This window comes from Apodemus sylvaticus, chromosome 19 (genome assembly GCF_947179515.1).
Source record: "Apodemus sylvaticus chromosome 19, mApoSyl1.1, whole genome shotgun sequence".
NCBI classification, from domain to species: domain Eukaryota; kingdom Metazoa; phylum Chordata; class Mammalia; order Rodentia; family Muridae; genus Apodemus; species Apodemus sylvaticus.
The window spans coordinates 57,744,857-57,770,696 of NC_067490.1; the positions used below are offsets into that span (position 1 = coordinate 57,744,857).

At 35.9% G+C, this 25,840-nt stretch overlaps 2 protein-coding genes and 2 pseudogenes across 2 annotated transcripts; 1 reads left to right on the plus strand and 3 right to left on the minus strand.

Annotated features, from left to right (window-relative positions):
* Window positions 1-4,382: 4,382 nt before the first annotated feature.
* Window positions 4,383-5,330, minus strand: LOC127669799 (olfactory receptor 2B6-like). The gene has a single exon (XM_052164018.1). It carries the CDS (start codon window positions 5,328-5,330, stop codon window positions 4,383-4,385), a length of 948 nt encoding a protein of 315 aa, XP_052019978.1.
* Window positions 5,331-13,221: 7,891 nt separating this feature from the next.
* On the plus strand, window positions 13,222-13,844 carry LOC127669267 (high mobility group protein B1-like; annotated as a pseudogene).
* A 3,522-nt stretch (window positions 13,845-17,366) lies between these two features.
* On the minus strand, window positions 17,367-18,335 carry LOC127669268 (olfactory receptor 2G3-like). Its single transcript, XM_052163116.1, has one exon. It carries the CDS (start codon window positions 18,333-18,335, stop codon window positions 17,367-17,369), a length of 969 nt encoding a protein of 322 aa, XP_052019076.1.
* Window positions 18,336-24,949: 6,614 nt separating this feature from the next.
* Window positions 24,950-25,055, minus strand: LOC127670275 (uncharacterized; annotated as a pseudogene).
* Window positions 25,056-25,840: the final 785 nt, after the last annotated feature.

A 25,840-nucleotide genomic window follows, 5' to 3' on the forward strand; every position in this document is an offset into this window, starting at 1 on the left:
GTTTGTAGTCATACTGAAAATCAAGATCACAAGCTTTTGCCCTTTTGCTTCATGGGACGTTTTGTCCATCCTAAGCTCCCCTTAGAGAGAGTTCATGCTTTTAACACAAGATTCTACCATGACACAAAAAATGTAATTTTACTATCTTTTCTACAATGCGGATTTCAGTATAAATTACAAACAATGCTCTTGGTAGCATGTCTACAACATCTCTACAGTATGAATTTCTGTACATATTACAAACAGTGGTGATGCTATCACCACTGATCTCTTTATAAACATAAAACTGATCTTTATTTCTAAAACTGATCTTTTTATAAGCATAAAAAATTCTTGTAATAGTAAGGGAATTTTCTTGAATCCACCTCTCATGAGTCAAATGGACTCCAGATAAGTATTTCTGTCAATCAACAGTCTGTTTCTGCCATCTGTTTATTCTTACGGATAGGATCCTTTCCCCTTTTTCTGGTCTTAGGACTCCCCTCCACCAACTACCAGGACCATGGACCTAAGGAAAAAAAAATCTGTAAACTCCTTGACTTTATCTTTTGCCCCTAATCTGTTCCAGCATCCTGCCAGGTCCAGATGTTTCCTCCAAATCTGCATTCCAGGCAGCTTTAAAGTGCTAAACCCAGATAGATGGTCCAGTCTCACAGATTGCTTTGACAAGGCCTGCACTTTTTTAAGCTCCAGATCATCACACAGAGCCTAGACAATCAGGGAATTAGCCAGCATTCCTAGGACTTGCATCTCCAAAGATGCTTTCAACCTCAGACAACAGGAAGCATTGGAAAGAGCACAGCAGCCTCATTCCTACCTCCCTTTCTATTTTCTCACCTTTTTTTAGCAAACAAAAGGGAGGAATGTTGTAAATCAGGCACTCCATCAGCCTACCTTTCAGTGACTTAGCACCAGTAGCTTACATACCTGTTGTTGTAAGATGTGGTCATTTTCACTGTCATTGTGAGCTCCATCTTTTCCTATGTAATAGACACATCTTTACAAGGTCTCTCTAGATGTCATGCCTCTCTCATTTTCTCTGTCTCCCTTTTTCTCTGCTTGCCAGTGTTCACTTCTCTTTTATGTCCCCACTCCAGCTTCTGTTTCCCCTTCCTCAGTAAACCTCTCCTGTTAGATCTGTTACATGGTGTAGTCCATGCAGCATAACGTGGCACAGACCCACCAAGGTACTTTTTGATGCGTCATCCTAACTCAGTGGGCTTGGAGAATTATAAGAATATCTCACAAACAGCAAAACATTTCTTTGGTGATTTTGTTTAGAAATTCATACTACTGTCATAAGTAAATGATTATGTGTATTTCAATACAAAACAAAAGTTTTAATATTTAATGCTTGAGTTTTATCTAGACTTTAAGGAAAACCTAAGAAACTAAGGTGTAGTTTTTTCATCTACTCTCAACATCACATGGTCTCTGAGAATTAACATTGCTTGAACAATGGACAGTAATACTATGCACGTTTGTTAATACAAGTTAGCTTATATTTTTATGACATATTCTTGTGAATCGCACCTAATAAAAGGCAATAGTTTGTGAGAAATACTGAGATAAAAAACTTTGTAAACTTGGGATTCCTTTTCAGATTATACTTAGCTAAGGAAATGGACTCTCCTCTTGTATAACAATGGGTCATCAAGGTTTTACAAAAGCCTTTTCTAATGCTCCAAATTCCTTTTCCTCATCAATTGGAAACACAGGAAAAGGAGAAGCTACCTTGGTGTCAGTGATAGGAAATGCAGCATTTTGTGGTTTGTTTTAGAGAGAAATGGAAATATTGCCGCAGCCCTTGTAGTGTAGCTCAATCATCCTTGTTTTATTTACTGAGCACTAATGTCTACAGCATGATACTGAGAAGCAGAAGGCTATGTGTGTGCTCTGTGAGTTAACAAATGACAGAGTAAGTAAAAGATTCAAATAGGACTAATCTGCCCATCTAGAGAAAGTTTGGGTTAATCAGTGTTGCTGAAAGAAGCAACTGTAATGTCTTTTTAAATAAGTTGTCTGGTAAACAAATAGAATTCATACACAAAAAGAAAAGTCTCATGGATTGTAGCATCTCAATTTACTGGAGTACTTTAATGGATATGATTTTTGTACATATTCTGTATTAGATGACATCTTCATGGTCTTAATTTCCAAATTTCCATAATTTTGGAAACATAGACCATTAATGTTGCTAATCACAAACCCATTTAATTTAAATTTCAGATTCTATACCCTAGAATATTTGCTGCACAACTTAAAACAATAACAAAAGCAAATAAACAAAAAACAGTAAAACCAAAAAAAAAAAAAAAAAAAGGATTTTTCAGAACATTTTTAAAAATTTTGTCAAGACCTTAATCTTAAACTTAGAAATAGTGACAGGGGACTGGAGAGATGGTTCAGTGGTTAAGAGAACTGACTGTTCTTTCAGAGGTCCTGAGTTCAATTCCCAGCAACCATGTGGTGTCTCACAACCATCTGTAATAGGATTTGATGTCCTCTTCTGGTCTGTCAGAAAGCAGCTAGAGTATACTCATATATTAAAAAAGTGACAGTTACATTTTTAAAAAAAGAAATAGTGACAGAAAACAAAGAAGTAATATTTATTAGGTGAATGTTTAGACATTCACACCTTATACTTTATAGTATATGATTTGTGTAAAGAAAACCTATGGATGTATACTCACAGTATGAAAATGTCACATTATTCATAATGAGCATATATGTTCATGATTTTATAAATTATCACAGAGAAATTTGTGTAGATTAATGAAATGAGAAATAACTCATTTTTCACTTAGACACAGTAAGAGCCATATTCAACTTGTAAGTCCCACGTGCCCAAGGACCAGGTAACGTCTTAGAATGCTGGGTATTGTAGTTCTTGGAAAATAGCAAAGTCATATGGGAAGTACGGTGACTGTATGGTTTTGTCTTTAAAAGCCCCTTTGATGGGGCTGGAGAGATGGCTCAGTGGTTAAGAGCACTGACTGCTCTTCCGAAGGTCCTGAGTTCTAGTTCAATTCCCGGCAACTACATGGTGGCTCACAACCATCTGTAATGGGATCAGATGCCAGATGCCCTCTTCTGGTATGTCTGAAGGCAGCTACAGTGTACTCAGGTTTTACACACACACACACACACACACACACACACACACACAAAGACTTATTTAAAAAAAAAAAAAAAAGCTCCTGTGACTTGTGTTCATTGCTCCGTGCTTGGATTCCAGGGAGCAGATCTGACCAGAGTCTATCATGGTCAGTATTTAATTAAAGTTTGCTTCAAGATTGGCTCCAAATTATGGAACTTGTTTTTTTTTTTCTTAATCTCAGTATTAACAACACATCTATGATTTCTTTTACAACTTCAATTTTAAGTATTAAATTCAATGTCCTTTTAGAAAAATTCAAAGCACTTTCAAATATTACCTGTATGCTTTCACCCCATTTCTCAGTCCCCTTTTCTCTCCCCCTCATGCACATTGAATTAAGGAAAGTGTTGCTGCACACATTTGGTGAAAAGAATAACAAAAAAATTATCTTATACACACAACTTATACTTGTTGAAGAAATCATGTTATGATTCAATATGAGTTTTACTCCTATTAAGGCAATAATGCTGGCATTTGATGAACTCAGTTCTCCCTTACAGCTTTACCCAATATGTATTGTTAATCAGTCAAAAGCAAAAAGTAATAAAATATTTAATATATTCACCAAAGGTTGTAATTTAATATTGTTCTCACAATCATACATTGAAATAAAATGAACATGCCTTGAATGAGATAGCTTTTTTATGTGTATAAATTTCATGTGGCTTAACTTTCTTCAGTTAGAACATTTTCAACATTTGTTATTCTAATTAGTGTTTCTTGTGCAAATCATCATACTGTTCTGCCTTTTCTTCCAGATTAGACATTTTTAAACCACATCCTGTTTATTGAGTAACAATCCCAAATTGTATTGGGTGTGTTATGAATTATTAGACAAGCTTTATTTCAAAATATTTTATATTTAAAATTTTGATGTACAAATTTTCTTACAGATTTTTCTTATGTGCTTTCAAATGTGTGTCTTTACTGTGACTCAGAATAACAAATGTTATGGCCATCTGGTGTTGTATGAACTCTTCAGTCACAGTGCTCAGTCCTGCCTGCAGTTCAAGCATCCCTTAAGGTTATTGCCACAATGAGAGATCTATTGCACTTTTATAGTGCAGTATATGTTTCACCAGTAGTTGACTGTTTCCTTCTTGGCCCAGTCACTCTTAAGATCTCTGTGGCATTTGTTAGATGGTTCCCGCATGAATTCCAAGTCCAGAATTTTCTTTGAGAAGCAAATCTGTTTATTTTTGCTGCTTTGGCCTTTCTTTAGCTATTGCCTTGTCTTGACCCAAAACTCCTTTGTTAGTGCCCTCCTCAGGGCGGCCTTCACGTCCTTGTTCCTCAAAGTATAGATGAATGGGTTGAGGGTAGGTGTGACAATGCCGTAGAACAGAGCCATGATCTTGCCCCTGTCATGAGAATAGCTTGAGGGAGGCTGAACATACATACTGATAGCTGTAAAGTAGAAGAGGAATACCACTACCAAATGTGAAGCACAGGTATTAAAGGCCTTCCAGCGACTCTCAGCAGAACGGAGTTTCAGCACTGCCTGAGCAATGAACACATAGGTGCCCAGGATGAGGCTGAGAGGCACCAAGAGCAGTAAAGCTCCAAGAACGTTAAGCTCAGCTTCATTCACAGTTGTGTCAATGCAAGCTAGCTTCAAAAGGGCTGGAACTTCACAGAAGAAATGGTCTATTACTCTCTGTCCACACCTTGGGGCTACCACAGTGAGGGTGGACTGCACAAGAGAGTTTGCAAATCCACTAATCCAGGTCCCTGTGGCCATATGGATGCACCGTTTCTGGTTCATGATGATAGGATAGTGAAGGGGCTTGCAAATGGCAGCAAAGCGGTCAAAGGCCATGATGGCCAGAAGGATGCATTCAGTTGAGCCCAAGGCCAAGAAAATATAAAGCTGGGCCACACAGCCACCATAGCTAATGGTCTTTTCAGGCCCTCTAAGATTGACCAACATCTGAGGGACAGTGCTTGTAGTATAGCAGAGGTCCAGAAGAGAAAGGTTAGAGACAAAAAAGTACATGGGGCTGTCAAGCTGGGGGTCTAGGCGAGAAACCAGGATAATGGAGATATTACCAAATAAGGCAAAGATGTGGGCCACCAGAAAAATTACAAAGAGAGGTGTCTCCAGCCAAGGCCGGTCAGAAAATCCCAATAAGATGAAGTCATCTACTGAGCTCTGATTGTTGATCCACATATTACTATTAACAAGTAAGATTCTAGCTTTAACCTGTAAATACCTAATTTCAGAGATGGTCACCACTCAGCTAAGAGGAAACAATGGAAAATTAGAAGTAATTCAGAGATAAGGTGCCCATTTTCTCTCTGTATAATATTGCCTTGGCATGGTTGTAGTATTGAAAGAACAGCAGTATACCTGGGGAATGTTGCTTAATTAATGGCTGGTTAATTCAGGTTAGCTATTTTCTGGATTTTGTTATATTTTTTTTAAAATGCATCCTCAGTAATACCATTGGCTCAACATGATGTGGGCATTTAGTAGCGACAGCATAGAATAGATTAACACAAATTTGGGGAAGACAGAGTTCCTCCAAACCACTTGAACAATGTAGCAAAGGCAGAGTGCAGTGGGTCTGTGTCTGTGTTTTAGGGCGACACATCCATCTTTCTCACAATAAGAATAAGACCAAGAATCTCATGAGACCTGGAACATTTCATAAAACCTGGGTGATAAGAAGATGTCATGCCAGGACTTCTTTTGTTCTTTCCAAGTTCTCCGGCCCATCCTATGGTGAGATAAAAAGCATCATAAAACAAAGCAGAACGTTTAAGAACCTTCTTAAAATTTCAGGCCTAAGATATTTGTAGATTGTGAACATGCTGTTTAAAAATATCTCTATAAAAGACTTTTCATCTTAGAGAAACACCAGAGTTTCAAATGTTTAAATCCTTGTACAATTCTGTATCTACTTGTAATTGCTCAGTGTTATTAGCACACACAAATGTACACATTTCCCTTCAGCCTTCTTTATTCTGAAATATGACTCACTAGTTCTACTATGTCTACTACCTCAGCTGCCCCATTGAAATTCCTTTATATTATCACTTATGAAAAGTAACCTCAATGGCCAATTATTCTAATTCTTGTCTTAAATTTGTTTTTGTTGGACTGGGAAACAACTCAGTTGATAAAAGGCTTGCAGCCCAAGCCATATAACCCAAGGCTCATCATTGAAGCCTACATAATTAAAAAAGCAATAAGGTCACAAGTGAGGATAGTGGGCCACATCTGTAATTTCAATTCTCTTCCAATAAGATGGGAGACAGGAGGATTTGCCAGAAGTTCATATGTTCATCACAGAAACAGGAAAATAAGATACCTTGCTTTAAAACAAATTTGAAGAGAAGAAATGATTCCTGAAATCCTTTATTCTTCTCCTCTCATAAGCTTTCACCTGCAAATACCCACATTCATATACAAATATATATACACACAATATACACATGCTTAAATTCATTTTTGTTTAAATCCCAATATTTGTATAAGTTTGCCCTTTGTTCAAATCCCAGGCTTTCTGCTTACTAACTGTGATTTTGAGTGTCAGTTTCATGCTTCAATATTCTTCTTTAAAACAAGCATAGAAGCACTTATATAGGTAAGTATATTAAACAATATAATGTAACTTGTAAACCTACCCCAGTTTCAGTTCTATGTCAATTAACTATGGATTCTTTATTTACATGGTAGAAGTTAAAAATAGTGTGTTTGCTTTATTTTGTACCTACATACACTGTATTATAGAAATTAACAGATATCTATTAGGATGTAGTAAAACTGATATGACTGATAAATCAGTTTCAGATTCATTGACTATTATTCTGACACCTTTTTGTCCCACCCTATTATTACAATGAGACAATGAAAATCTTAAAGGCTTTCTTTAGCCGGGCCTATTTTCTAAGTCTGTGCTATTGCTCTGGTGGTAGAATGAACGACAGTGATGAATGATAGGGAGAGGGTATTTCTACAGCCAGACCTCTTTCTCTACCTATAAATCAAGTGTGATAGCATACCCCTGTAATCTCATCCTTTTGGAGGCAGAAGCAGAAGAATTGCAAGCTTGAAGCCTGCCTGGCCTCTCTATTGCATAATCAGGTCTAAAAAAATATCCCTATACATAGTAACATTTCCCTACAGGGTAGTAGGCATATTCACTACCTTTTTTTTTTTTTTTTTTTTTTGATTTGTTTTTTTCGAGACAGGGTTTCTCTGTATAGTCCCGGCTGTCCTGGAACTCACTCTGTAGACCAGGCTGGCCTCGAACTCAGAAATCTGCCTGCCTCTGCCTCCCAGAGTGCTGGGATTACAGGCATGTGCCATCACCGCCCGGCTCTTGTCTTTAATCTTAATGAGTTCCTTTGATATTTTATCTCATCTGTTTCCAGAAAAAAACTTTTACTTTTTCATTCCATGCCTGAGGTATAATAAAAAATATTATGTATGTATCCTTCTACCTCTAATTATAAAATTCCTTTCATTAACCAATAAATATATTTATTTTACTTGATAAGAATCAGTGGGCTTTGAGTGTATTACTTCATAACTTTTAGGGATTCCATTAGTTAAAACAAATCAAAGTACTTGGATATAAACTCTGTATTGCTTTTACAACCATTGAAAATTGAAATTCATTTATTTTGTAATTAAAGACAAACAGCTGTACCATTTGTATATGATGTAAGTTGGAATGTAAGCGATAGCAACAATATTAATAACTTACATAGTGAAATTGCTCCAGAAATTTCCAGATGCCTATGACCATCTATGGAAAATTAAGTTGATTATTGAGACTTCTACCTTATAGAGTTTGTTCACTTTCACCACACTAATTCAAGTCCTCACTTCAAATTTGGTCCATATAATTCCACTCTTTTTCCACTTCTCACTCAGGGACTGTGTTTTAGAAATAGTGTTTCAGAAACATATTAATTTCTTGTATTATATTCCCAAGGAGATCGACAGGCAGCAGCATTTCCTGTAGAGTAGAAGATTATTTTAAGAATAGAGATTTATTTGGCATGAAGAAAAACCTTTATTTTTCTTTGTATTCATGACCCAAATTTTGCCTTGGGGACAAATGAAGTTTTCTCTTGGGTTGCAGATTCGGTCCTGGATTGTACTCAGCATTCACATAACTTCTGTATGATTAGAATCTCTAAAATGCGAACTGTAGAGTATTACCTTTGTCCAGTGTGGATGAGTGCTTTGTGAAGAAGTCTGCATTCACAATATCATTTCTGGGTTTCTGAAAATTTCATACTATTTTTCTAAGCTGTAAAAGCCAAGATTCTTTCACTGTGTTTCACAGTGATTATTACATTATTTTCCCACCATTTCTCTCCAAATAAGTACAGGCTATTATTTCTGTTTATAAATGCTATTGAGTTTCTGATATAAGCATGGGCTGTTTCCAATAATTTCAAATTACATAATTATAATTTATAATAACTGTGATTTTAGTATTGTATAATATATATAATACATATGTAATATATAATCCTATATATTATATAATTATAAAATATACATATATATTTTATAATTATATAAATATATAATTTATGTAATACATGATATATTATACATATTATATATTCTGCATAATATATGTATATTATAAATATAAAATGTTACTTATAATTATATAATATATAATGATATATTATATAATATTTGATTTTTAGTAAAATATTCTCCTAATTGTTTTGAAATATGTTAGAATCTGGGATCATAATTAATGTATTTTTTCAGAGATTTTAAGTAAAATGCATACACCCACATTTTGTGGGAGAGATTTTCTCCTTGCCAATGTGAGATCCACATATATTTAATATAATAATAAAGCATTTAATATAAATATTTAATATATGATACATTATATGTAATATATGGCATATATAATATTACATAATTATATATTGTATAAAAATAAAATTTATTATAAGTGTAATAAATTAATAACAGTAGTCAACAGTATAGTTTTTATATATGGATTACAGCACATTTCTACAGTTTTAAGTACTTGATACACTCCTAAATATTAAATATTTATAGGAATATGGAAGAAAAATGAATTATGATAAAAGATCAATTCTTAAATCATAAGGTAGAATTGAGAGAAGAAAATGGAGAAGAAGGAACAGAGAGTGGGAGGGAAAGAATCATATGAGGACTGTACTGCTGTTGCACTGACTCACAGAAGATGCTTAAGTCAGTATTTGTCAGGCAGAAGCACAGAAGGTAGAACAAAATTATAATGAGGGAGACAGTTAAGACTAACTAAGGTAATCCAGTTGATTTGCCTTGAAAGGACTATGGGGAAGGGGAGTGGTTGCCTTATTGATATATAAGATAATTATGGTGTTTAGGGAAACTTAATTTAGAAATAAAAATATGCTATGGTTCCTGTGAAAGGAGGAATTAAATATGCAAGATGTATCTAATTGGTATCATAAAAAAGGTGTGAAAAGGAATGGAAGGTCGTGAGGTTGGAATCTGATGTTAGGTCTTAAGGCAGGTAGCTAACCATCTCAGATGTTTAAATTGTTCTATGCTCCTCACTTTCTACACTGGCTCAGATATATGCTAACAAGCTAAATTTACTTAGATATTGCTACCTTTTTAACTTCCTGACTTGGTTATTAGATGCCCTTATTTTTAATTGTCAAATTTAAACAGCTTCGAAGTTATTGATATGTTTGGGCTTTCAGTACTAGGTAGATTTGTACACATAATTCTCTATTTTAACACCCACAAACACTGAAATGCAGAAAAGTCAATCTGGAAAGTGCTGAAAAGTTTATCTACAGATATTAAATGAAGATACAAGGTTCTGAATGTAAATAGCATTAGCAGTGATGTATATTTTCATAGCCTCCTAATAAAACTGTATGAGAAGGATCTGTGGATACTATAATGCACACACACACACACACACATAATGTATATACATAATATATATGTATTATGTGTATACATATATTATATTATATATATATATATATAATCTTCACATATATATTATACTTTTCATGTCCATACCTGATTGGTTCTTACAATAAGCCTCCAAATAAGTATTATCATCGGTTTTTCAATTAAAGAGAAGAAACAAGTATAAAGAGAATATATCCAGCCCTTGCTCAAGTTTGTGCATGTAAATTCAAAATCAAAGATCGAATAATGTTAGGTTTCAAATCCAGTTTTCAAAGTTTTTAAAATGAAAATGTGTATGACAAGAGAGAATTAACCTTTCAGTTTAAAATTATTGTTTTATATATTTTTCCATCCCATTCCTGAGAGCTACAGCAAAATTAAATAAATGATTGGTTTGACTCACCTTCCATTTCCAGATCCCTCCTGTGTTTTCCTGGTATTGGGTATATAGAGTTTGTGCATAATGATCAGGAATGGAAAAAAAAAAACTGACTTGTGTCTCAGATAGAGGGTGCGGACAAGTTTCTATCTGAATCTCTTCTTTCTGACCTATGAAAAGGCCAAATTTAAGTATCCAACTCCCATTTATGGCTGTTTTCTGGCCCCACAAACCAACAGGGAGGTTTCCCCCATTTCCTTAGTTGCATCCTGTTTTAAACCTCTGAGGTTCAGCATAATTATCACCATTGTTGCCAGCATGTCCAGAAGAAAAGAACCAGAGGGACCAGACAGAAAGAAAACCCCAGAAACAAACAAGAAAAAATTAAAACAAGGGCTGGAGAGATGGCTCAGTGGTTAAGAGCACTGACTGCTCTTCCAGAGGTCCTGAGTTCAATTCCTAGCAACCACATGGTGGCTCACAACCATCTGTAATGGGATCCGACACCCTCTTCTGGTGTGTGTATTCACATAAAATAAACAAAATAAATCTCTAAAAATATTTAAAAAATTAAAACAAAACATAAACTTTAGAGTCAGTAAGAAGAAATCAAACCACTCAAATAAGACCTGGACAAATAAGGGAATTTCTAGATTGGAACTAGTGTGCTTACTGTTTTGAGAAAAGTAGTGCAACTTCATAGAGTTGTAAAATGTTTCTAAGTATGACTATTATAAAGCGATATTTGATTATTTATAGGTTTGCGAGGACCTGGAGACTGTTCATCTTTTAAGCAAAGTTTTGAATTGCTGCCTCTTATAACCCACATAGGTCTCCTAGTCTGGCTCCTGCTCCATATTTTTACTCTCTACTCATGTACTGGACTTGATTTAGTTTTTTTTTTCCTCTCTCATTTTATGAACTGAAGTTCATGTGAAAATTCATTGTATCAAATGTGCATCTTACATCATAAAGGAGAAAAATCCCTTCCATAGAATGTGGTTGGAAGGGATATCATTTAAAAATCTCTGGAAAAATTCAGAATTAAGATCTCACATTTAACATATCTCAAAACAATAAAAATGTTAATATAGCAATGAAATAATGGAGAAAGATATCACTTAATTCTGATATCATTAAAAACTCTGAGTCCCTAAAAGACATATGTTTTGGTAAAAGTTAAATTTCTGCAAAGACGAAGAGATGATTACCATGAAGGAAGGAGAACAAACAAAAAACAACAGACAAATTCCAAAAGCATCTGTGAAGTATAGGAAAGCCAGAGCCCAACAGATAACATATTTTTTATAGTAACTTAGTGGAAACAACAATAATTACTAAGGCAAACAATCTTGTTTAACACTTAAATGAATAATAAAATATTTATTCTTATCTCTAAAAATATAATTAAAGTCATAGTTGGATACAATTTTTACTTAAATTGAAAAGAAGAAATATTTTCATTTTGTATCAAATTGGTTATATAATGTCATCTGTACAAATCTTGGAAAGCAGCTTTGGACTTTATGCCATCTGCAAATATCATAGGAATGTACATTACATCTGACACAGAATGCCATCAGTTCATGCAGAGGCATGAACATCTTCAATTCGTTATTTACATAAGCACAGAATAATGCATGTTAAATGCTCACTAATCTTGTGATTATTCCTTACATATCTACACTGTAATGCATTTATTAATTAAACATTATAAAACAAGTTTATGGATAGAAAATTAAAATGGTCTCCAAGGTATGTACAATAGTCATACGCAAATGCACGCGCGCGCGCACACACACACACACACACACACACACACACACACACACACAAAATCCCACCTTAAGATAGAATGGCAAAGTACGAAGCCTAAACAAACCTGTAATGTATAACCATATCAAATCAATGGTTAAGTGTCTTGTCAAGAGCAGTCAAAGTCCATGAAAGTTTTTTCTTCTGCCTATTAATGCCAGAGCCTGTGTCTTAGGTGCTACTCAAAAGTGAGATGATGTATTCACAAAATGAACAGGACTATGACACTTGCTGAATTCCTGATGATGCTCAGGGAATCATGTGAGGCATGTGTCAGCATCATTTTAGCTCTTTGTTCTAGATTTTTAAACAGTGTTACAGGACTTCGGTTCTGGGAGCAGAATGAGGAAACTCTCAAGTAAAAGCTGCATGCTTTATCTAGGAGAGTCTTGACTGACAGTATGTCAATCAGACCTAGCAGGGTGGGTATAGAAGTTCTACAGGCTTCAGACCCTGAGACTTTGAAGGGCAAGTTTTACTTTCAAATGTTGTGACATCATAGAACCCTTACCTGAATGTGTGGACCTTGAGACTATCCATGTTTTAGATAAAGTTTTAAATTATGATTTTAGTTTCACAACACACTCTGCCTTCTAACATGGATTTTATCTTTTTCTCCTGTTTTTAAAATCACATGGTACTATTCATTGGAACATTTATATTCTTTTAAGAGAATGACAATTATCACTTCTGTTTTAATAGATCATATTTGATCAGATCTCATTTTTAGACACTCATGTGTATAACAATGAGGATGAATTGATAGAAATATTTAAAGGATGTTTGAATAGTTATAAAAGTGTGAGTTGGGCATATGGCTCTGGCTCTCACAGCCATTGCAGTACTTAGAGCTCCATAGAGACAGAGCCAGGTCAAGGGAGAGCCAGACGGGTACTTTGAGACGACTCTGTACCTCACGGAGGAAAATCAACTAAAAACATGGGCAAAGGAGATCCTTAGAAGCCAAGAAGCAAAATGTCCTCATATGCATTCCTTGTGCAAACATGCTGGAAGGAGCACCCAGATGCTTCTATAAACTTCTCAGAGTTCTTCAGGAAGTGCTCAGAGAGCCTGAAGGCCATGTCTGTTAAAGAAAAGGAGAAATTTGAAGATACTGCAAAGGATGACAAGGTTTGTTATGAAAGAGAAATGAAACCTGCATCTCCCTCAAAGGGGAGACCAAAAAGAAGTTCAAGGGCCCCAATGCACCCAAGAGGCCTCCTTTGGCCTTCTTCTTGTTCTGAGTACTGCTCCAAAATCAAAGGCAAACATCCTGGCTTATCCATTGGTGCTGTTGCAAAGAAACTAGGAGAGATGTGGAAGAACACTGTAGCAGATGACAAGCAGCCCTATGAGAAGGCTGTTGCCAAGCTGAAGGAGAATGAAAAGGATATTTTTGCCTACAGAGCTAAAGGAAGCCCTGATGCAGCGAAAAGGACAATGGTCAAGGCTGAAAAGAGCAAGAAAAAGAGGAAGAGGAAGATAAAGAGGAGGAGGAAGAAGAGGAAGAAGATGATGATGAATACGTTGGTTCTAACACATTTTTTTTCTCTTGTCTATAAAGCATTTAACCCCCTTATAGAGAAAGAAATGTAAGGCAGTGTAAGATTTGTTTTTAACTGTACAGTGTCTTTTTTTTTTTTTTTTTTTTTTGGATAGTTAGCACACTGCTGAATGTGTCTTTAGATAGTCCTGTCCTGGTGGTATTTTCAATAGCCACTAACCTTGCCTGGTACAGTCTGGGGGTTGTAAATTGGCATAGAAATTTAAAGCAAGTTTTTGTTGGTGTACAACATAAATTATATATGGGAATAATAGTTGGGTTTTTGGTTTATTTACTTATTTAATCATTTTCTTTTGGTTTTCTTTTTTTATCTTCAGTTGTTTCTGATGCAGCTTATACAAAGACAATTATTGTTCTGTTAAGTGAATACCACTCTGTAATTGCAAAAAAAAAAAAAAAAAAAAAAAAAAAAAAAAAAAAAAAAGTTGCCAGGCAGTGGTGGCGCACATCTTTAATCCCAGCACTTGGGAGGCAGAGGCAGGAGGATTTCTGAGTTCGAGGCCTGCCTGTTCTACACAGTGAGTTCCAGGACAGCCGGAGCTACACAGAGAAACCCTGTCTCGAAAAATAAAAAAAGAAAGAAAGAAAGAAAAAAACTGTGACTGTTTTGTTGACATTCTGGATGCTTCAATTATTTTTATTTAAAAAATTGTGAGTTGCCATGTGGGGTCAATTTTTGACCTTTATCATTAGAAGTCAAGGACTTGACATCCATTCTTCAGAAATATGCCCTCTGTTCTTCAGCATATTAAAAATATTCTTAACTAAATCAAAAGTTTCTTTTGTTTGCATATATTTGCAGTTATATCATCTGCAAAGTAATAGCAGTCAATGGAAAATAAATCATTTACTACTAATTTCTTAAACACCCCAAGAATCAGTAAAGTTAACTGTATATGTATTTAAGGTTTTTTTCTTGTTTATATTCCCTTCCATGGAGTATTATGTATTAATATGGGCAATACATTTATCATCTAATTGCTTATAGTGATGTACTTACAGTGGTTCTTGAAATATTGTTTGAATGATAAATGGCTGATATTTTGATTAACCATTTTTACCTTCATGGTTTTTTTTCCTAAAACACAATTTTTAAATGGGGAAAGGTTACAGGTTTATTTTATTTTATATTAACTTATTATCGATTAAGTTTTAATATGAGGGACTACACAAGGATGCCAGAAAATTGAACAGGTAACAAAAGATAGTAGGGAAATTTGTAACTCATTAATTCTTTTGTTTGTTTTTTTTTTTTGTTTTGTTTTTTGGATTTGATTTTTTCGAGACAGGGTTTATCTGTATAGCCCTGGCTGTTCTGGAACTCACTTTGTAGACCAGGCTGGCCTCGAACTCAGAAATCTGCCTGCCTCTGCCTCCCAGAGTGCTGGGATTACAAGTGTGAGCCATCACCGCCCGGCTGTAACTCATTATTATTAAACTAATTATAACAAAAAGCATAAAGTAAGTAACTATAAGGTGAAAGCTAGATTGTGCTAGTATATCTTTTCAATAATAGCTTTAAGTGCCACGTGTGATAGCTGTACTAGGTGAACACCTTGTATCCTGGATGGAGGAGGTAAATTAGGTGATTAACCATAGGGGATAATCTATAATGTTTGGTGAGAATGTCTTTTAGAGTTTGAGTTCATGTCAGTGTGAGGAATATATCTTCCACACACTCTGTAAAGCAAAATTCATAGAAATCAAACCTAAAGCTACAAATAAGTCACCACCATTAGACTGCAGCTGAGTAACCCTATCATAGTAAACTGTTTCCTAAAGTACACATTTACATAAAACAACTATTTAAGATGAATAAAGCCTAATTTGTTTAGTTATTACAAATGGATTGACTAAGGTATTGATAATGACTAGTAACTGCTTGTTTATCTCTGGAAAACATTTATATGTCCATTAAGGCCATATCCTCTTCTTGACAGTATGAGTTTTGTTAGGATGAGAAACAGTTTATTAATGATACATGTTACTTACTAACTTCTTGTTCAGTGTTTTCTAGCTATTCCAATACAGCATGAAGTTGAACTCTGTTAGTTTTTCCTATTCCAGGTGCTGCTATTTATTGCCACACAGAGAGCATCTGTCTTGGGAGGATGCCTTTCATTCCATTGCCATCATTAAAATCAAGTAATTAGGGTCTTAGTTAGGGTTTTCATTTCTGTGACGAGACACTAACAAGACAACTCTTATAAAGGCAAACATTTACTTAGGGTTGGCTTACAAATTTAGAGGGTTAGTTTATTATCATCATAGCAGGAAGCATGGCAACATCCAGGCAGACACGGTGCCAGAAAAAGAGCTAAGAGTTTTGCACCTTGATCTGAAGGCAACCAGGAGAGGACTGTCTTCCAGGGAGTTAGAAAGAGGATCTTAAAACCCAACCCAACAGTGACAAACTTCCTCCAACAAAGCCACACCTACTCTAGCTTCCTAATAGTGCCACTCCCTTCGCCAAGCATATTCAGACCACAACACTGAACAAGGAGGGGCATATGGGAGGGTTTAGAGTGGGAAGAGATGTAATTATAATCTCCATAAAATAAAAAATAATTTCATAAAACTGAATGACATAAGAATAACATTTTTAAAGATTTGTTTATTTATTTATTATGTATACAGCATTCTGCTTGCATGTATGCCTTCAGGCCAGAAGACATCACCAGATCCCATTATAGATGGCTATGGGCCACTAGGTAGTAGCTGGGAACTGAACTCAGGACTCCTGGAGGAGTAGCCAGTGCTCTTAAATTCTCAGCCATCTCTCTAGCCTGAAAAATCACATTTAAAAAGTATATGTTACAAAGTAATATGAAATAATGTTTACCTCATTTTGGTCACATTTTCAAGTAGGTTATTTTTTCATTCATATATGGATGCAAGTAAATACATAAATACAAATTGGGTAAGGAATATTACTTGATATAATCAAACTTGATAAGCCTGAATATATCAACATTATAATCATAAAAATAGAAGTTTGAAAACATGCTATTTATCATTTAGTATGAAATAAGTTGGTTATCACAATGAACATTACTTTTAAATTAATACTCAATATGAAAATGAAGATTTTACTAAAATCTGCACAAGCTCAGAAAAGAAATGGTAGAGTTAAAATCCCAAGTACGTAGTTTAATTTTCCCCAATGTTTTCTGCAATATTAATGGTGGTGTTTGCTGTAAAAGTGGGAATAGTTGCTTTCTTGGATTATTAGAATATTCCTGGGGAGGGACATGATATGGAACATTATGATAATGTTTGTGAGTTCATATGCCAAGGAGAAAAAAAAGTAGGGATGGGACAAATTGGAGAGTATGAGTAACAAAAGAGTCATGAACTTCTAGGGATGTAAGGAAATATTGCCTCACCTAAGTCCCAAAACATCCTGGGAAGAGACTGAGAAGACAGCAGGCTCAAGGCGAAGTGCATTACAACAATGGCAAACTATATAGTGAGCTTCAGAGGCCAAGATGACTGCAGTGCAAGATCATACACTAGAGGATCAGTTCAGGATCTTGTCGCCACGTGCTCTACTTCGTTTGCATGTTCCAGAGGCTCTATTGAAGAGTCGTCCCAGAGCCCCTTTCACCTCCTTATTCCTCAGTGTGTAGATGAGGGGATTAAGGGTTGGGGTCATAACAGTGTAAAAGAGAGAGATGAACTTCCCGTGGGTGTGGGCATATGAACTGTTCGGCTGGATGTAGATGGCTGTGATACTCCCATAAAAGAGAGACACAACCATCAAGTGGGATCCACATGTGCCCAGGGCTCTACGCCAAGCTTGGGATGACTTGATTCTTATAACTGCCTTGGCTATATGTCCATAGGATGTCAGTATCAGTGCTAAGGGTAAGAGCAGCAAGACCAATGAGGCTACAAAGAGTTGGACCTCATTGGCATGAATGTCCACACAGGCAAGCTTGATCATGGAGGGGACTTCACAGAAGAAATGGTGGAGCCACAGGTGGCCACAACGTGGGAGCCAAAGAGTAATTGTTCCTTGAATGAGAGCATTTCCAATTCCACTGAGCCACAAGATTCCTGCTAGAGCCCGGCAGAGCTGTGAATTCATCACAGCTACATAGTGGAGAGGTTTGCAGACAGCAGCATAACGATCAAAAGCCATTACTGCCAGGAGAATACACTCAGTAGAGCCCAGAGTCAGAGAGACATAAAGCTGCACTGCACAGCCCATAACTGTGATAGTCTTTGCTGGTCCTTTTAGGTTCCATAGCAGCTGGGGGACAATGCTGGTAGTGAAAGAGATGTCAACGAAGGAGAGGTGAGTGAGGAAAAAGTACATAGGGGTTTTGAGTTTAGAATCTATTGAAGAGATCAGAATAATGATTGTATTTCCCACCAGAGTGAGAATATAGGAAATTAAAACTACTATGAAGAGTCTTCTTTCCAGCTGGGGCTGATCCGAGAAACCCACCAGAATGAAGTCACTGTTGACACTACTGTTAATCATCCCTATCACCTGGTGTAGACAAGAAGGAAAATATTAGATTAATAGAAAGTCATAAAATCATTGTCTATAAAATAATTAAAAATACTGACACTGAACAAACACATTGATTTATTATGCAGGGTCTTATGGAAATCGAAGTAGATTTTGACACAGAAAGGATATGAATCTTTAGAGAAGTACAAAGACACTGTAGAATTAAAGTCTTTGCTTAAGTAATAACTGTGTGAAGCTGAGACAGAGTTTGTCACAGAAGAAAGTACATCAAAGGAGTAAATGTATCAGCCATTTATAGCTGATAACAATTCATTCAAATTAAATAAAATAGTTTAGTGTCTTTAATGCTTAGTTAATTATTTAAAAAATTACTTCCCTCAACTACAATCCTTAAATTAGGCAGTTTTTAAAAAAAGTTTTTTAAAAAATTAACAGGTTCTGGATATTATAAAGGCCACTTTTGATGTAAAAGATCAAACATATTTGTATTGATGAAACTGCATTAAAATGTATGTCAGGATTTTAAATTTTAGGCATACATGTGTTCAGAAACATGTTTCTTGTAAGAATCATTAGCTTGTCCAGTCTACCAGCTACCAACTTGCGGCAAATAGGGATTAGATTGCATTTACACAGCTCTGTTCCATAGCTATATGGTGGTGGGTAGCGTTACTGGCTTTCTGGATTTATATATTGAATGAGAAGGTGGATGAATCTGAATTTAGGGTATATTTGCCAGTATAATTAGGGATCCTAGTTTGCATAAATCAAGACCCATACACATTGTTATTATATGTGCACATACATAATATATATATACATATTGCATTAGCTTATAGTGACTGTAACATATATTGAGTATATTTGCCAGTATAATTAGGGATCCTTATGCAAAAGGATGCTTCTATGTGTACCTAACAATCATTAATTGCTCAACAAGATTAAAGGAATAACTTTAAGAAACTTGCAATATTTACAAATACAAACATCTAAGGTGAACTCACTGCTTTCTTTTGTGCCTCAAACTGTGACCACTACACTGATGTGTAATTCAGTTGGTACTTGACATACAGCCACTCACACCTTAAAATTCTTCCTTACATTTCATATACTATAATTTTCTTATTATTAGGAAAATTAATTGTGGATTTAACATATGAATTTTTCTTAACTATTAACAAATTTCATTTATTATGTAAATCTGTTACAGAAGTCAGTGAAAATAAAGTCAGGGAGGGCTGAGTAAGGGATCCAGAACCTAACAGCCAAAAACAATGTGAAGTATCTGAGTGATGACTGAAATTAGGAAGAGGGCTACACAGTGATAAAAAGATAAAAAGGAATTCCTGAGGAGCAAACCATTTTGTGTGTATGTACACACACATATATACTGATAATATGTATAAGTCTAGACACATACACATTGTTATTATATGTGCATATGCATAATATGTACCCATATTGCATTAGCTTAGAGTAACTGTAACATATATTGAATATATAGTTCCAATTCTAATATGTGCACATAGTTATATAACTATGCATGCATACAAACACAAATACATGGCTATCATTTTCTCACTTTGAAGTCATCAAAGAAATGAAATGATGGTAGACATACCACTTCTGTCTGACTCCTGTTTGTGGGCATCTAACCCATCTTGATAAAATGAAACATTCTATATTACCTCTAAAACACTTAAAAACTTGGGCAACCTCCAAAGAATTTTATAAGACAAATTCATGACTGTGGACCACCTCTCTACTAGAATATGCTCATTGGGTTTCTAGAAGAGTTATTTTTCTCCCTGATATACTCCTGACCACATCTGAGGTCCTTGCTGTCTCTTTTCACCCAGGTGAGCGAACATCACTTGAAACCTGAATCTTGTTAAGAATCTCACACATGCATAGATGTAAATCAGGACATAAGTGGTAGAAAACTAGTGCAGAAGATAATTTCCTTCACTCTTTCATATGGAAAATAGCATTGAAACAATATTGAAATCTGATCCAGAGAGCTCATAGTGTTATTACCTTGAATGACAATCAGTGTCTCAGCACTGTGTTGTGTGTAGGTGCTACTATTTGAGAATATAATTCTCTGATGAGTAGCAAATCAGGAGAGATTGTGCAAGGATACAGGCCACTGTAATGGAAATATCACAGGGGCCCAGGTCTCCCATTATGGCAATTAGTTTCATGCTGTATTGCATCCAAAGCTGAACCTTCCCAGAAGGCCATTTGGAAGGAGATTATGTGATCTCTGATATTTCAGTTATTTCAATATAAGAAAAAAAAACAAAGCTAATAACTTTTACCTTCATAACCTACCTATATAGAATGTTTAAGGAATTTCAACAGTTTCCGTGTTAAATTTCCATCAATAATTTGTTTAACATATCTATTTCTCCATCCTTTCTTCATATCTATATTGGCCCAATTGAATATGTTTTACTGAGCCCTGTGTAACTATTACTGTGAATTTAACAAGGTGCAAGAAAAATTGTGTGTTGCAGTTTTTTGTATCTACCACCATTAATTCAACAACATCTTTCTGAGAATCATTTATTGTGGCCCATGTTAACAGCAGAGTATAACCTCTATCCCACACTGGATTTTGTTGTTTTAATATGCCATAAACCATTTATTTACTATTGTGTTAATGACTATTTTTGTGTTTCTCAGTTATGTCTTTAATAAAAAAAAATGCTTCTCTAGATATTTTTGCATGTATATTTGCGTAAATAAAAATGTAAGTATTTTGACAGGAGCTCTTAGAATGGATATTTTAGTCAGAAATTAGGCATGCTTTCAGAGTTGATGGATCCATTGTACTCCATATAGACACTCTGCAGGCAGATGCATATACGTCATACTCAGTATTCTCTGTCCTTTAATTTCAGGCATTTTGGTAGTATGCAAAGGACATCGTGCTATATAATCTTCTTTTACATACACCTGATGACTACAGTAGTTGACTAGCTTACCTTTTTTTAATGGATCATGGAGAGAGCTTATACATAGTGCCTGTTCAAGTCTCTAGTCTTTTTCTGAATTTTATTTTTTCTTTTTCCCCCATTTAAAAATGTATGTATGTATGTATGTATTTATTTATTTATTTATTTATTTATTTATTTATTTATTTATTATGTGTAAGTACACTGTAGCTGTCTTCACACACCCCAGAGGAGGGCATCATATCTCATTACAGATGGTTGTGACTCACCATGTGGTTGCTGGGATTTGAACTCAGGACCTTCAGAAGAGCAGTCAGTATTCGTAACCGCTGAGCCATCTCTCCAGCCCCAAAATTAATTATTTTTATACATTCTGTATTTTATTCCCCACTCTGCCAAACCCATCCACCCTCCTACTGTTCCACATCCCATACCTCTTCCCCTCCCACTGTCTCCACATGGATGTCCCCATCCTCCAGCCTACCTGAGCTCTAAACTCCCTGAGGCCAGCAGTCTCTTGAGGGTTAGGTGCATCATCTCTGAATGGACACAGACCTGGCAGTCCTTTACTGAATGTGTGTTGGGGGCCTCATATCAGCTGGTGTATGCTGCCTGTTGGTGGTCCACTGTTTACAAGATCCTGGGGTTCCAGATTAATTGAGGCTACTGGTCCTCCTATAGGGTCACCCTCCTCCTCCAGCTTTTCCCTAATTCAACCACTGTGGTAAGCCAGCAGCTTCTGTCCATTAGTTGGGTGCAAATATCTGCATCTGTCTCTTTCAGCTGAGTGTTGGGTCTTCCAGAGTGCTATCATGCTAGGTCCCTTTTTGTGAGCACTTTATTTTTAAGAAATTAAAATAGGTTTGAAAAAATAGAAGGAGAATGTAAAAGAGTGATACCTGGTGATGATGTTTTTCTTAATTTTTTAAGTGACAAAGACTTGCCAGGTATCCCTTAATGCAATGTAGGATAAAGTGCAATTAGTAGATATACAAACTAATATGGGAGGATGAAGTCAGATGAATTTATATGCCTTGTGTTTTTACTTGCAAACATATTTATGTTGGTTATTATGGTTGAAAGTAAATACTTAAGAAAGAGGAAAATATTTAACTGAAAGACAAGGATTAAATTGAGTTCTGCAATATGTGGTTCTGAGCTATAATACTGAATATTTTACAAGAAAAGTTCTTTTTCAGGTAGTTTGATCTTAGTGCCAGAAAAATGAAGTCTTGGGTTCACAATTATTTTGTGCAATACTGAAAGTTCAGGTAAAAATATTTGTCAGTTTTTTTCTCAAATACATTTATGAAATTTACTGATATCAGGTTATAAATTACATAATAGGATTCTTAGAATAACCTATGACTTTTTATAAATTAGTAATTTATTTTTTGTTCTTGGTTCAAAAGAAAAGTCAGTATACTCAATTCTGGGTATTTCTCAAGTCATAATTCAAAGAAATAAAGGAAAACTCAATATTAGTACACCAAGTTATTTTAATGTTATCTAAATTCAACTTACAAATTTATTAATTTTTATTTAAGCATTGTTTTTGTGGATATTAATAAAAATATCTAACAAATAATCAGAGGTATACTGCTCCTTCCAGAGTATGTCAAACAAACAAACAAACAAACAAGCAAACAAGAACCTGTAATCACAGGTATGGGGTATCCCCAACCCTTGAAATGTTTGTTAATAGGCTTCCCAAAACAATATAGGCTATTGAAATTTCATTGAGTTGCCTACCAGTGAACCAATGAAGTTGCCTATCATTTTTCTCAGTGATGGGGTCCCTGGATAGAGAACTCTGCATATGAATTGTGTGTATGCAAGCAGCACTAATCAGACTTGGTTATATGTATTTTTTAAAGAGCATTCTAGGACTGGAAAGATGGCTCAGTGGTTAAGAGTACTTGTTGCACTTGCAGGAGACCTGGATTTAATTCCCGGAATCCATATTGTGGCCCATGACTATACACAACTCCATTTCTAGGGAATCTGATATTCTTGTCTGAAGAACCTGCAAAGCTCACCAATGAACCTGAGGTAAGGTCAGTGAAGCAGGAACCTCACAAGCAGTTCTTGGGTGAGATTCTTGGGTGGTATCATTGTTACCACAAGTTCAACAATGCTATGTAAGCCAACCAACACATGTGTGTCATTAGCAAAGAATAGCTAGGCAGAGCAAACCAAACCAATGCCCAATGTTCATCTCCTACTGTCTATTGGGTCATATTAATACTCTATCACAGGTCCCTACATGTGTTTGGTATTTCAAAACATCCTTTCACCTGTGTCAATTTCAGGAAAACATTCTTTTCATGTGTTTGCTTTAGCAAGACATCCTTTTACCTGTGTGCCCCAGCAAAACATCATTTGACATAACTAATTTTCCAAAGAAACTAAAAATTTTTATTTCAATGCCTTTTGTCCACACTTCTTGCAAATATTCATTGCAATGACTCATTGGTCTGGTAGGAGTCTTGTGACTTCAGTTATTCTATCAATATTAGAATGTCACTGGGATGCCTCTTGGATATCCTATTGTTGCCCTGTGTCATGGAGGTCCTGTAGTTTGGATACATAGGACTGGCCCCTTCATAACCCCAGCTGTTCATCAATCGGATAGATTTTGGGGTGGGCTAATTCAAAGTCCTAGATCTGTGTTTGAGAGGTATCTGAGCTTGTTAGCTCACTGGCTCTCCTCCTCTCACACTCTTGGAGTCCGCTCACCAGCAGACCCTACAACCAGGGTCAGCTTTATCATGCTGTCCAGGCAAGGTGTAGGGCCTACTGTCTGAGTGCTGCAGGAGTTGAGTGACAAAGATAGCTCTCCTGGTCTCCTGACCCTGTTGTGGTCAGTTCTTTTATCCACTGTAGGTGACAAAGGTAAAGGGAGGGGGAATCTTTCCGTTGCAGATGCCACTGACCACTTATCAGATATGATGTAGTGCTGGCTCTCCCACACTCCTGCCTTTGGAGCCAGCTTATCTAAAACCCAACTGTACTATGCTGCCCCTGTTAGGTGTAGGGCCTGTTTTCCTAAGTACTGCAGCAGGTGAGGGGCATGGACAGCTCTCTTGATTTAATGCACCTAGGGCCAGCTCTCCCATGATGTCTAGGTTGAGGGTTGGGTCATTTCTGCATAGCCCTCAGACATGAACACTGTCTCAGCCTAGACCAGGGAAATCCACCTGCTTTTTGGTGATAGATCCCTGATGTTGCTGAACCATAGAGCAAAATACAGACTGTGGTAGCAGCACAGGCCAGAAATCCACCATGGTCCTAGGTGGCATTACTAGCTACTCATATAAAACTATTCCTCACTACCGTTGAGACTCCAGTTCTTCCTCTTTATATTGTGCTCATATCCTTCTATTTTTTTCTTTTCTATTTCTCTACTACTTGCTCCTTTTAGTGGAATCTGAGGTCTCTGAGTGTCTGTGGTCAACACAGCAGTGATCTCAGGATTGCTATGCTGTGCTTGTGCCCTGTGGCTCCAGGAAAGGGTCATCTGGGATATGATCTGCCCCTGCTCAGAACTGCAAGACAGCAGACTAATGGTCATCTTAGAGTAGCTATCTGCTCAGGCACCGTGACATTTGTCTGGTGATTGTCTCAGACTCTCTCTCTCTCTCTCTTTTTTCTTCTAGTAATGTTAAGCTACTAATCACTCAGATGTTTGTAGGTCTCTTCTTTCTGCTGTCTTTTGATGCACATATGACACAGCAGTCACACCTGCAATGATTCTAGGGGCATATCTTTAATTTCATATGTGTATTTATAGACATTTATGTGCACAAAATAGTCTCTGTAATATGTACCTATAACTTAAAATAAACTTTAGGAAAATATGAAAATAGTTTTGATACTTTTAATATTACATTTTGTAGGAGGGAGATGAATGACTGGATGTGATTATGTACATTGATACAGTGGTAGTTCATTATATGCAGTACAGTTGTACAGTGTAGAATGGAAGTGAAAAATGTCTTTGAGAGGTTAATATCCCTGATTATTTTAGGGATGTGTTTATAATAATATCTCACCTCCTGTGTGAATATGGCAGTGACTTCTGTAATATGGGAAAAAGAATGTTGCATCTATGTAATTGAATCAAATGATGTTTAAGACTAATATTAATACTCTCAGAAAAACTCTGTACAAACTTGCTTTTGAGATTTCAACCAAGTGAGCAATTAAGTTGATTCAATAACTCCTTCTTATCTGGGCTCCAATACCTTTTTAGCCTTCTGATTTAGTCGTGTTTTATTTTGGTATTTGTTCCTTCCCTTATGTAATTTCTCAGATGACAGGTTACTATCATTGCCAGAATTACCAACAACTAGGTTATGGTGCATTATCAGACCCTAGACTCCTCAAATACAGGATATAAGGTTCTCAAAGCATGTGATGACATCTCTCCATTATAAAATAAAATAGGGGGAGATGTTGGGAAGCTCTGTTATTAAGGTTTTATTCTACTATGACCAGACAGCTTCCCTGAGCTTGGCATAACTAGGGGAACTTCCTTTCCCAGTAGTG

Excerpts from the sequence above, each read along its gene's own strand:
- LOC127669799 (XM_052164018.1), bottom strand. The coding sequence starts at position 5,330 with ATGTGGATCAACAATCAGAGCTCAGTAGATGACTTCATCTTATTGGGA.
- LOC127669268 (XM_052163116.1), bottom strand. The coding sequence starts at position 18,335 with ATGATTAACAGTAGTGTCAACAGTGACTTCATTCTGGTGGGTTTCTCG.